Consider the following 13,259-nt stretch of genomic DNA (forward strand, 5'->3'; position numbering starts at 1 on the left):
AGCCCCCAGCTTTATACCTTGTGAGTGATCCCAGAGCCGCTGTGTGATAGGTCGGGGGATAAAGTAGCGTCAGGTGTGAGGTGGATGATGAGGATCACTAGTGGCTTCTAGCATCAATCAGAATTAACCCTTTAGGGTGCGTGCACACTACGGAAATCCCACGTATTACCCGTGGCGTATCCCGTCGCTCGTACCCGCATGCGGCGTGCATCTCCGCCCGTGCCATAGACACTATTCTATGCACGGGCGGATTCCACATTCCGTTGAAAGAATTGACATGTCACTTCTTTTAGCGGAATGCGGAATCCGCCCGTGCATAGAATAGTGTCTATGGCACGGGCGGAGATGCGCGCCGCCGCGTGCGGGTACGAGCGACAGAATACACGGCGGGTCATACGCGGGATTTCCGTAGTGTGCACGCATGCAAAGAATTGACGTGCCACTTCTTTCGGCGGAATGCGGAATCCGCCCGTGCATAGAATAGTTTCTGTGGCACGGGCGGAGATGCGCGCCGCATGCAGGTACGAGCGACGGAATACGCCGCAGGTCATACGCGTGATTTCCGTAGTGTGCACGCACCCTTTTGGCGGAATGCGGAATCCGCCCGCGCATAGAATAGCGTCTATGGCATGGGCGGAGATGTGCGCCGCTGTGTGCGGGTACGAGCGACAGAATACGCCATGGGTTATATGTGGGAATTCCGTAGTGTGCACGCACCCCTATAGTTTACGCAGGTACAGCTGTGTTTTACATAAGACTGCAGGGATTCCTTTAGCCAGGGCTCCACAGTGATCTTCTATGCTATGATCAGTTTGCGGTGTATCGCGGTTCATTATGATCACCGCTGGTCATAACCAATATACATGAAGAAGTCTTGACAGACACCAAGTATATATTAAAATAGCAATGGCTACACATCCACGTGACTTTTGGCTCGGTATGTTGTGAAAACTGATATGGCAAATTTTAATTGGGCTATGTTCACATTGTATTTTTTGAACCTGCGACAGGGATGTTGGCATCTGGTTCTTGGGATGCCAATGTATACTGTGGCAAAGGACAGCAGATACCATTCATTTCAAAGGCCAAACAGTCCGCCTAGAGACTCGATTCATGCCCTATATGCTAATTTTTACAAACTCAGTCTACTATTAGGGTATGTTCATATTGAGAAATCCGCGCAAAGAGGTTCTTGTGGATTCCGCAGCTCGCCCCACTCATGGCCGCGTGCATCTCCGTCCACGCCATAGACTCCATTCTATGGTTGGGCGGATTCCGCTGTCTGTCCAAAGAATGAACCTGTTTGTTCTTTATATGGATGGCGGAATCCACCCAACCATACAATGGAGTCTATGGCACAGGCGGAGATGCGCGTGGCCATGAGCAAGGGATAGCCGCGGAATCCGCAGTGGATTCCTCAGTGTGAAGATACACTTAGGAGGCATTCACTCATTTCATGCATGGTCCGTAAATATGGATGATGTCCTACGGAATGGAATTCAGAGTTCATGATGATGCCAGGAGCTCGAAAACTGTTTAAAACTTTACGCTTCTGTACTGACACTGACATGTATATGCATATTAGTATTTTTTTCCCCAATACCTTCACAGAAATCCTGGAATCACGTGATTAAAAAATGACATGACTTGTAAGGGTAGGTTCACACTACGGAATCCGCAAGGATAAGTTCCGGCGGATTGGTGGCTTGTACCCGTTCAAGGCAGCACGCATATCCGCCCGTGCCATAGACACCATTGTATGGCCGGGCCGATTCTACCCTTCGCCAAAAGAACTGACATGTCAATTCTTTCGGCGGAACGCGGAATCAACCCAGCCATAGAATGATGTCTATGGCACGGGCGGATATGCACGCTGCCGCAAACGGGTACGAGCTACGGAATTCACCGGAATTTATCCACACAGCTTCCGTAGTCTGAACCTACCCTAATGAAAGGGAAAACGCACAGGATAAAATGCCAGAGATAAACACGGGTATAGTACTATTAAAAGAGAAAATGGCAGAGGGACAAATAAAAACTAAAAAAAAAGGGTGAAAAACTGCTGTTTTTTTCTTTTTTAATAGCATTTTTAGCCCCCCAAAAATGCCATGCAAAATTAGTGTCTGAGGGAAGTTTTAGGCTACATTTTCACACTGTAAAAGAAAAATGCGTCCGTAATTTTGAGGTTAAAATACAGCTGCACTGTTAATATAATAATGTGCTCCAAAGTCAATGCAAAATTATGGCCATCTGGATAATGAAGGTGCCTCTTATTTTCCACCAGCAATTTTCCATAGTTTTTGCCCAATTTAAAAAAAAACTGCACGAAAAAATGCAGCATGGCTGCAATGTATGAATAAACCCTATTATAAGACCTTGACGTCATCATCGTCTTCAGCCATTAATTTCAGAATCAACTGCAGAGCCAGCTACTTCCTTAGGGTACGTGCACACAGCTTGTACCCGCCGGCAGACGTGTTCATTCTTTGGACAGAGACGCGCACACCCACCTCAGTCCGCCGGCAGGTGCGAGCTGCGGAATGCGTGTGCGTGTCACCACTCCGCAGTGTCCCTAAGTCATTGCCCCATCGAAGCTCACAATAGCATTGTTGGTCCCTCCATCCAACACTGTATATTGGCATCTTAGCGTACATTGATTATTCACAATCTCTAGTTCCCAGCTAGAGACCATGCTTGTCACATGGCTGTGGTATCTCGTAACACGTTTGTATCTGCATTGCACATGAGTTACAATGTACTGTCACATTTCACTTCACCTAAGTACATTATCTTCCTGTTTCTCAGAGTGGGGACCACCTAAAGTTACAGAACTGGATCGCCAAGTACAGAGGTGCATGGTGCACAAAGGTTGCTAGCCCTCTACTGATAACCGTGGAGAACCAAACAACATCTTGCACTAAAATGAGTGCAAAACACTACACTAGGAGCTTTGCTACATATGTTTGCATGGCTGAGCGGCTGCATGCAAGCCTTACATCACCACCACAGTGCCAATTGTCAGATGAAGTGGTGTAAGGCAGGGGGAATTGGATTCTGGAGCAATGGAAACATGGGGAAGGACTTGACTGGCCACCCAGAGATCAATCCAACTAAATACATTTGGGATGAGCTGGAATGGAGATTGCAGACTATCTAGCCCACTGTATAGCATTGGTGCTGAATAGCATCGAGTGAACTGTGCAGGTTTGGCAATGTTCTCCAAACCCAAAACTCTCATCCTTTAAAGAAGTGGCACCCAAATTCTCCAGCTACCTGGAGTCAAGTGTTTGGAGAACACTTCGAACCTGAGCAGTTCAGCAAGTAGTTCGCTCAACAGCGAAGTTGCTGTGTGTCACCACCACAATGATCAGTGACCAATAAGCTATGCCATATGAATATCTCATCTATAGGTTTAGCCTGAGAATGCAATTATGCTAATAGTGTACAGCTAACTTCAGACTTTTGGTTCAGGTTTTCGGGCACTAAAGCACATTCCTAGGACATGCATACACTTACCTATTAGAGGGTAGCTGCACAGGTGTCCTAGTGATATGTTTGCCCCCATCATGCAAGGCCTTTCCAAATGTAACTGGTCTTGTTTCATCACCTGCTGACTCGGCTACATCAACAAAAACACCCAGAGAGCTTTTAAATTGTAACTTTATTGAACAGATCTACATATGCAGGAACACAGGCCTTAATCATGAAGGAAACATGAACAGTTGGTGCAGAGTTAGTTCCTGAGATACTTGGTGGCAGAAGGTCTGAACCCATCCCAAGGTCCACAATGCTCACATGTCTACAGACTTGATTGATGTTAGACCGTGTCAGGTCAAGGCTGGTGCACAGGGCATAGCTGTAGTATCTTCAAGAAACTGGACTTCGTCTAATGAATCTGTTTAGGCCCTCCCCTTATACCTTCTAACAACTGCGGCCACCTTCTTGCCTTAAGCCAGTTGTCCCCCTCACCACTTACCAGTGAGACAACTATATTGTCCTTGGACTATATTACCCAGACAGCCAAGGGGTTGCTGGTGGAGTGTCTGAAGTAGTGATGAACAAATTTACAGTAGGAATGAAGCAAAGCATTTCTTTCCTACTGGCAAATCTGCGGGGCTTTGAAGTGTGCTGTGCTTCCCGACACTCCTCACCATGTGTTGGGAAAAGATGGATTCAGCCTGCGAAAGTTCTCCCCAGTTTCCCAGGACTGGGTCCATCTTTTCCAGCACCCAAGGAAGAGCAGCAGGAAACTGAGCATACTTTAAGTGGGAACTCCAGATAAGAAGAACTGTTCTATTAGAAGTACTTTAAAAGTTATATAGATGTGTCTATACAATTACTGTATCTGCAGTTCTGGTAGCCGATAGAAATCCAGGAGGTGGAGGTGGGTGAAGGTGTGCCAACTCACATTGTCTCCTCTCTCTCTCTTCCCCCCCCCCCCTTGAGACAAATCTTCCATGCCTCTTGTCTCACATTGTGTGTGTTTTCTGAGCACAGGCTGATGATGCAGACAGGGCCTGATATCACAGGAGGCTTGGCTGGATCCCACAATCCCTGATCCACCATCTCTGACCAGCCAGAAGCAGGTGCAGCACTAATTTTATTGATAGTGATAGTGATGGGAGAGGGGACTGATAGTGATGGGAGAGGGGACTGATGACCAGCTGAGGGAAAGCATTGCATTTTGGTAACTGATCAACCAGGAAAGACAAACACAAAACAGAACAAAAAAAAAAAAAAAAAAAAAAAAACCAAACAAACAAAAATTAGATTTTGGGGGATAGGCAGTTAAGTAATGCTATATGCTTCTGCAGAAGTTGTTTTTTTTTTAAACCTCTACCTGGATTTCCCCTTTAAAACCCCGAAGACTGATGAGCAAAATGCCGGTAGGAACAGAGGTCCTTTGTTCCTACTGTAAACTCGACCACCACTAGTCTGGAGCTCTCAACTCTGCCCAGGAGATCCTTGAGGGGGAAGAAAGTGTATTCTGCTTCATAGCTCTCCGCATTTCCCATTGCATTGCCTTTCAGATTAAGAACCTGAGCAATCAGGACATCACAGGTCCTTAACCTACTGCAAGTACAGACCCTACACTGAATGCTTACAGTTCACATTACATCTTCAGGCCTTTTTGCTAGTACCTCCTACTTTTCTAGGTCTCCAGGTATTTATGGGCAACATTAAAGATCCTTTGTAGCAACCAAACCAATGTTTGTGTAAAGTTGCCCTATCAAAAGATGATACCACAAGTTTGTTTAAGAAAGCACCACTTTATTCAGGCATTTACAGTGGACACTACACATTTCCTTTGTCTTCTATAAAAGTAGATACCAAGAAGAGACACTATCAAGACAATGCCAGCAGCTGACGCTCCTTGTAGACAAGCCAGGGCCAGATCAGAACCAAGAGGACCTGTATGTAGAAGGGTAGACTTAAGATATTTAAACAAAATTTCTTCGCAAAATGTATTCATCCCGAGTCATCCTTATGGGCTAAAGTAGATTTTAGAGTCATGCCAGGAACCTCCAGAAACTGCTCACAAGCTTTGTATCCCCACCAATTGTCAGGTCTAAACTATTGTAATATAATTGTTATTTGTGGATTATATAGCAGCTTACCTTCATCATGGAGAACCTCATAATTTCCAGTCTGTTCTGAGGAAAATATAATAGGGCCATCAGAGGTGACCATGGTAAGAGAATCTTCTGGTGGCCACAATTCAGCTGCTCTCTCTACAAGACAAAAAAGGGTAGCAAGTTAATGGCCCCAATATTTAAAGGTGGAATCAGATCCACTGAAGAATGAGATATCACCTAAGGCAGACAATATAGCCGAAACCAGACAGTTATATACATACTTTGCCTTGTGGGACAGTTCACAGAACAGGATTCTGTGGCAGATTGGACACATACAGAAGCGCTGCAGTGGAGAAACACCTGTAAGATCACAAGACAAGTCATTGGACACCAGTTTGAGTCACATTATACCATTTTGTAATGAGTCCAAGTGGTGTTGGTTACTATTAAGTGTTATATGGAACATTACCAATCCTTTAAGAGCGGTCTGGGTGGCAGAATCCACAAAGGTGAAGGCGCTAACAACGAAGCGCTTGTAGTGTGTTGGGAAAGGCAGGTTCTGTGAGGAAGGGCCAACAGGAGCCAGCTGGGTGAGGTAGGAATCTCCTTCAAAAGGGCAGCTGGAAAGTGAAGACAGAATGATGTTACACCATGGAAGCCTCAAGAGCATCTACTATTCATGGTCCGTTCAGTCCTCACCTGTTAACCAGGATGGGCCATTGTGGAGCATCAGTAGGCACAAGGGAATTGGTGGCCCAACAGTTGTTCAAGACCAGAATCAGGCTGGGGTCAGTCCTCTGCAGAATCCGGACTTCAGCATGTACAGGATCTCTTAGTATTCTCTCAATGGGATAATCCTGGTCAGCATAGTATGAGGTGTACCGCTCATCTGCAAGACATGGTAATGTAAGTTGTAATACAAGGCTATGGAAACTGATGTCCAAGAAGCATCTGACATCTGTACTAGAGGCTAACAGTCTACAGAAATACAGCTTGCATGGCTACAAGTAGACAAACCCTCGTATCAAGCACGGGGGGAGCGCAAAAGTTAGTCCTTTTACAGGAGGCACACACACACACACACTAACCAGATACCTAGTAGCTTTTCCTACAGTGTGTTTGTGCTCCAGTAATGTAGGAGTTTTACCATTTAGGTGCCCACTTGGATCACCTGGCCATCCACATGTTGCAGATCCAGACCGGACCGCTTGTGGGATTGTATGTGGTTTATACAGCCCAGAACACACTGGATGTTAAAGTTGTGCCAAACTACAATGGCTTCATGCTACAACAGCAAGCAAAACTTAGTACTAGCAGTTACCTTGAGCTATTCTCATCTCCAGGAGCAGAGGTCCAGATGTAGATACAGGAAGAGGTGGTGGAAGGGTCATAACCTCAACTTGTAGAGGGGCAACTCCGATCTGGGTATAGGTGCAGCGTACAGTCACCCTGTAGTAAAGGAAACATCTTGGTAACCTGATCACAGTACTAGTAGTGTCTCCCACAGTCTAGAATACTCTTACCTCATTGTACTGTCTCTGGTGATTGATCCCATCTGCCAGGTCCTTATGGTTTTGGTTGCCTCAAACGTGCGTTCGTACACCATGGATGTGCCATCCACCTGGAAAACAAACTTACTAAAATGTGCTGAAGTTACTGTACACAAATATAGGACTCCCCTGCAATGAGTACCTCTATGCAAGTACCACTGAGTATGGGCAGGCCTTGCCATACATTTGATTGTACCCTTTACTCACCTGTTTGGGACCCCCACAGGACAAGGGGAACTGGTACCCAATAAATGATGCAGTTGCTGCTACTCTCAGGTTGGGGCACGAGCTGGAATCTACATCCACTATCCGTACAGAGTCCAAGATCAGGGATGGTAGAGTCAGGTCTTTGGAGATGGCAACCACCATGTTGTTATCAGCAGAGCAATAGGCAGTCACTGTGTATGAGGAAGACAAAACATTAGTCCATCTACTAGTCACATGAGTATCATGTTTTCCAATTACGTATTGAAATCAAGTGAGAGTTCATGTGTGCCATGTTCAGTGGGTTATACCCATACAACTACTGGGCATTGTTGAGCAAGTTTCTAAGACAAGTGGGCTGTAGCCATTGACCACCTGCTTTAGAGCTTGATGACTCCTCTGTATTAGGTTAGTCTATGAATGCCATACAATTCTCACTCACAGTTCAGGTTTGTGAAGTCTTATTGTATAATTGCATTGTAAGTGAAACAAAAAAAAAACTTTACAAGATGCAATAAAGACTTCAAAATTGAACTGGTGAGTGCCGAGAATTGTATGATTTTACTACATGGGATTCATTCCATCTACAAGCACCACCCATCGACAGAGTGCCAAGCCTAATTGTGAATTGGAGTCTATGAATGGCAACAGAAGATTGCAAGTACATCTTCCAAACAAAGATTAGCTCACGTTGGGTTCAGGCCCATGGGATGTACTATAGTTTTGCACCCTTGATGTCAATATATATTTGTGCTTGATCTAGTTAAACACAAAAACTACTTACATTTTTTCCCATAGAAGCAGCGCGGTACATCAGACTGAGAAAAGCAGCATCCACGGCCTTCACACTGCTCTCTGGATACAGAGTCATTGGCACATGGCAGGCGGTCACTTGGCTGGACTGAAGCGCAGTCACTTGCACTAGGAGCATCCATAGCTGGAGAGGAGGCTGTAAGAACAAGAATGTTAAACAGATCCCTGAATTAGTAGTGCTACCAGTGGCTTGTTTCATCTTTCATTGGGGTGGGGGGCTGGACATCAGTGGCACATTTTAAATGGATCAGGTCTAAGTTAAAAACAACCAGTTGGAAGAACATGCACATCTGCATCATGTGACAAAGGAAGACAAAGGAATACTAACCACAACAAGCCTGGAGAGACTGATCATGTACAATATGAACAACTGGGCCAAGCCTCTACGCTACCATTGAAACACCAAGTAGTATAACCCCTTGTAGCAGCCAGAACTTTAATACATTCCATTTTAGTGGAAGAATATAGCCAGCAAAGTTCAGTACAACACAAGTCTGATTGTTCAGCATTTAAATACCAGTTGATGAAGGTGGGTACAGCCCTATAGAGTCTTGGAAAACATGGCTAAAGGCTAGATCCATGTTTTCCAAGACTCTAGGGCTGTATTCAACTTCACTAAGCATTTAAGGGTACAAACCCACACACCGTATACGCAGCAGATTTGATGCTGTGTTCAGTTATTTAGATCTAATCTGCTGCATATCGCAGCAGTAAATATGTTGCGTATACGGTGTGTGGGTTTATACCCTAAATACCGGTGGTTGATCAGGCTCCAACATGCTCAGGTTGCTCTCAGCTCCAATAGCCGGTCGACCAAGTTAGTTGGTCACTATAGACATTTACCTGGAAGAATGGGGCACATAAGATCCTTCTTGTGATATTGAGTCTTTCCATGACGAGGAACTTGGAAAGCGACAGTCACCACGTAGTTTTCATTCTGCAACAAATACATACAACTCTAACTGAAGGGGGTGAAATCACAGATATGCCACAAAAAGCGTGACACATTATAGGTGGTATGTTTATGTAGTGACATTCGGCCAGTTACATTGCATGTTGTCCTGTACTGGTACCTTCTATTGGCACCTGCTCCTTATACACACACACACACACACCTTGGATTGAGAGCGCTTTGCTCAGTTTTTCAAGATTGTTACTTTAAGAGCTCCCTGTACAGGGTTGGAGGGGAGCGGGCAAGGGGTATGGTCTGCGTAACGGGGTCTACAACACTGTACTCTGACCCAGGCAGTCTCCCTCACCTTCAAAATGAGTATGCAAAAGAGGAGTCCGTGGAGCCTCATTGAAGAGTCTCAAAACACAGGACTAGCCAGATATCCCTCCGGGAAGGACCCAGCCAAGTGGCAGCTCCTGTTAGGAAACCACCAAATCCACCATATTAAGTGGCCCTATAAGTCAGTGTAATGACAAGGGATAAACCAAGGCTAGGTAACCATCCACAGATAGCTGTTTTGGGGTGTTGCCCCTCATCAGTGTGGAGCAGGATTCTGGCTAGGTGGGAGCAATGCCTAGTCTAGCAATGCCTACTGGGTCCTTCCCGGAGGGATATCTGGCTAGTCCTGTGTTTTGAGACTCTTCAATGAGGCTCCACGGACTCCTCTTTTGCATACTCATGTTTCCCAGGGGGCAATGCACCTAGGACTTCACTGCATTGAGCGCTTTCATTAGCAGCCGGCAGTGTTGTCATTTGGCTGTTCTCCCTGAGTTCAGCAATCTGTTTCTCTTATGGCTCTACTAGGCATTGCTCCCACCTAGCCAGAATCCTGCTCCACACTGATGAGGGGCAACACCCCGAAACAGCTGTCTGGATGGTTACCTAGCCTTGGTTTATCCCTTGTCATTACACTGACTTATAGGGCCACTTAATATGGTGGATTTGGTGGTTTCCTAACAGGAGCTGCCACTTGGCTGGGTCCTTCCCGGAGGGATATCTGGCTAGTCCTGTGTTTTGAGACTCTTCAATGAGGCTCCACGGACTCCTCTTTTGCATACTCATGTTTCCCAGGGGGCAATGCACCTAGGACTTCACTGCATTGAGCGCTTTCATTAGCAGCCGGCAGTGTTGTCATTTGGCTGTTCTCCCTGAGTTCAGCAATCTGTTTCACCTTCAAAATGACAGCAGATCCACTTAAGGCTGGGGCTTGTATAAGGGGACAGGACTGTGGAGGTAATCTCTTCATAGCTGTAACCCCTCTCACCGGACACAGAGTGCTGCTATACTCTACTCACATCTGTCCTGCTCATTCCTTCATGCTCCCTGCAGTCTGTCAGCCCTTGTGCTTTCCATCCTCTCCATTCCTGCTATAATGTGTCTGCACTCACACTCAGCTATACACACTGCTGTATAGAAAAGTTTGTCACTGTCCTCCTGCACCACTCTGATTCTCACTTCCTGATTGGTCCATGCTGAACACACCCCTTTCCCATTGCTGTCATGTGACCACACAGACCTCTGACAGCAGCCCTGCTTCTCTATTCTAGCCTGTTGTACTACACTACTGCATTATGGGGACCTGCAGCTCCAGCCTGTATCTACAAACTGATGTTTTTTTTTCAACTTTATGCCCTTACTATACTCCACATGCTGATTATACTGGACAGTAACTTCATCACATAATTCAGCTGTTTACTTCATTTGTTTTACATATTATTCACAATAAAAAAAAAGTTAAAAAATTTGAGGTGTAGAACCAATTGTCTACATTTCAATGACTTCTTACGGGAAACTTTGCTTTGGTTTAAGAGCGGATTCAGATTACAAACAGTCCCAGAAGAAATCATGCTTTTAATCCAAGGAATGAATAATATTATATATATATATATATATATATATATATATATATATATATATATATATATATATATACATACAATATGATCCCATCCCTATCCAGCTCCTTCACTTCTTACCTCCTCCCGCACGTAGCAGCCAGCATAGGAAGATCCCATCACCAGCGATCTGTTTGATTTCTGTACAATCCAGGTTCCACAGGTAGAGTCATTGTAGAGAAGGTGAAAGTCTCCACTCTTATCTAGAATCAGGGTAGAATTGCATGTAGTTAACACTATGTCCATCACAAAGAACTGGGCAACATGTTACACCTTGCCACAAGAGCACCCAGCTTGGGAAACCTACCCTATGGTCAGCAGCAATGACTACAGTACAGGACTGGCTGCACTGCTGATCATTGGACAGTCACCAGGCCAGATGCTAGACCCAGCTCAGGTGTATATAGTAAGGTATGATGCATCCAGTATTATATGCATCACCGCTCACCACTGTGCAGGTATCCAGGAATACAGAGTCTGCAGCGTTCCTACCATGTGGGGCCATAACATTACTAGCCACCTGAGCAGAACATTTACATACAGCTATAGTAATGTCAACATGGATCAACTCTACCACCATAAGACTAGGTTCATGTAAAAGGACATGTTAATATATACAGTCTACACAGACCAGGTAAGGGTCTCACTCTACTATAACATCACATCCAGATAATACTTTCCAGCTCTTACCTATAATGGTCAATGCAATGACTGCATCCTCCAGCAAAGATGGAAGAGAGAACTCCATAGCATCATCTCCACAATGCAGATGGGAAGGATCATCCCAGTAATCCTGTACTGCACACACTACAGACCCCAGCCCATAGACCCAAAGCACCAGCACAACCCCCACACCTGCTCCAAACAAGCCCATCCTGCCAGCAGCCACCTATACCTCAGTCTGCCATAGCCCCAAGCTTTATACCTTGTGAGTGATCCCAGAGCCGCTGTGTGATAGGACGGGGGATAAAGTAGCGTCAGGTGTGAGGTGGATGATGAGGATCACTAGCTTGATCAGCAGCTTAACCCTTCATAGTCTACACAGGTAGAGCTGTGTTTACATAGGACTGCAGGTATTGCATTCTAGTATGATCAAGTATGTCACAGTTATCCAAAAATAGGTTGCTGGAGCAAGGGCCATTAGTCTCAATGGCACTTAGTGATTCCATTCGATCTGTATAAAGCTGGGTTCACACAACGTTTTTGCAATCCGTTTTATTTATTTATTTTTTATAATGGATCAAAACGGATGCACACAAATGTTTTTCCATCCTTTTTTTTATCAGTTGTTTTTTTTTTTTTTTTTTTGCAAAAACAGATGTAAAAAAAGCATTGCGAAAACATAATGTGAATAGAGATGAGCAAACCTGGAGCATGCTCGAGTCGATCCGAACCCGAACTTTTGGCATTTGATTAGCGGTGGCTGCTGAACTTGGATAAAGCCCTAAGGTTATGTGGAAATCATGGATATAGTCATTGGCTGTATCCATGTTTTCTAGACAACCTTAGAGCTTTATCCAAGTTCAGCATCTCTAAATGTGAACCCCGCCTAAGCTAAATTAATGGAAGCAAACCAGAGCTGCACCCCCCCCCCCAAAAAAAAAAAATGTAAAAAATGCAACATGACTACAATGTGTAAATAAGGCAATGTAAATAACCACATTGGGTTTTTGCTTTCCATTTTTTAAATGTTTAATTTTAACGTAGAGAAAAACATGGTCAACCATGTTTTTGTGTACATTAAAAAATTATATAAAAAACTGATCCATTTTTATTCCTTTTTTTTTTTCTTATCTAAGTTACTGGAAAACAGATCCTAATTAATTGCAATTAATGGCAAATAACAACCAATGTTTTAAAATAACGGCATCGATTAAATTTCCAGCATGTGAGCATAGCCGTTCTGTGTTTTAAATCCACTCCTCGTTTTGGTTGAAAAATACTGAGCAAAAATACTGTGTGTGAACATAGCTTTAGACTGGTGTATTGAAAGTACAATTTAAAAAAGTGGTGTTTTAAAATATTCTCAGGTCCTACAGGCATATGGAGGCCACGCACCCTACTGATCCTCATTTCCTTGTCTTGAGGCATTTCCACTGAAGTTGGATCAGCCTGTAATTTGATTTTCCACTTTAATGTCGAAAATCATTTCAAACCCAGACCTCCATGGAATGTTGAAAATGTTTCATCTGTAATTTTCATTTCCTGGAGTCCAGAGGCAGCACAACGTGGGTTAACTGGATCTCATCCACCCGGATAGAAGAGTAAT

The 13,259-nt window shown here is 44.5% G+C and overlaps 1 protein-coding gene across 1 annotated transcript; it reads right to left on the bottom strand.

The window, feature by feature from the left end:
- Positions 1 to 5,275: 5,275 nt before the first annotated feature.
- On the bottom strand, positions 5,276 to 11,864 carry LOC138772939 (zona pellucida sperm-binding protein 4-like). The gene is made up of 12 exons (XM_069953739.1): positions 11,681 to 11,864; positions 11,072 to 11,193; positions 8,987 to 9,080; positions 8,115 to 8,267; positions 7,334 to 7,524; positions 7,100 to 7,197; positions 6,898 to 7,025; positions 6,276 to 6,465; positions 6,046 to 6,196; positions 5,858 to 5,936; positions 5,619 to 5,732; positions 5,276 to 5,412 (listed from the first exon to the last, which is right to left on the bottom strand). Exons 1-12 carry the CDS (start codon positions 11,862 to 11,864, stop codon positions 5,276 to 5,278), a joined length of 1,641 nt encoding a protein of 546 aa, XP_069809840.1.
- Between the last annotated feature and the right edge of the window lie 1,395 nt (positions 11,865 to 13,259).

This window comes from Dendropsophus ebraccatus, chromosome 1, assembly GCF_027789765.1.
Source record: "Dendropsophus ebraccatus isolate aDenEbr1 chromosome 1, aDenEbr1.pat, whole genome shotgun sequence".
Taxonomy (NCBI): Eukaryota; Metazoa; Chordata; class Amphibia; order Anura; family Hylidae; genus Dendropsophus; species Dendropsophus ebraccatus.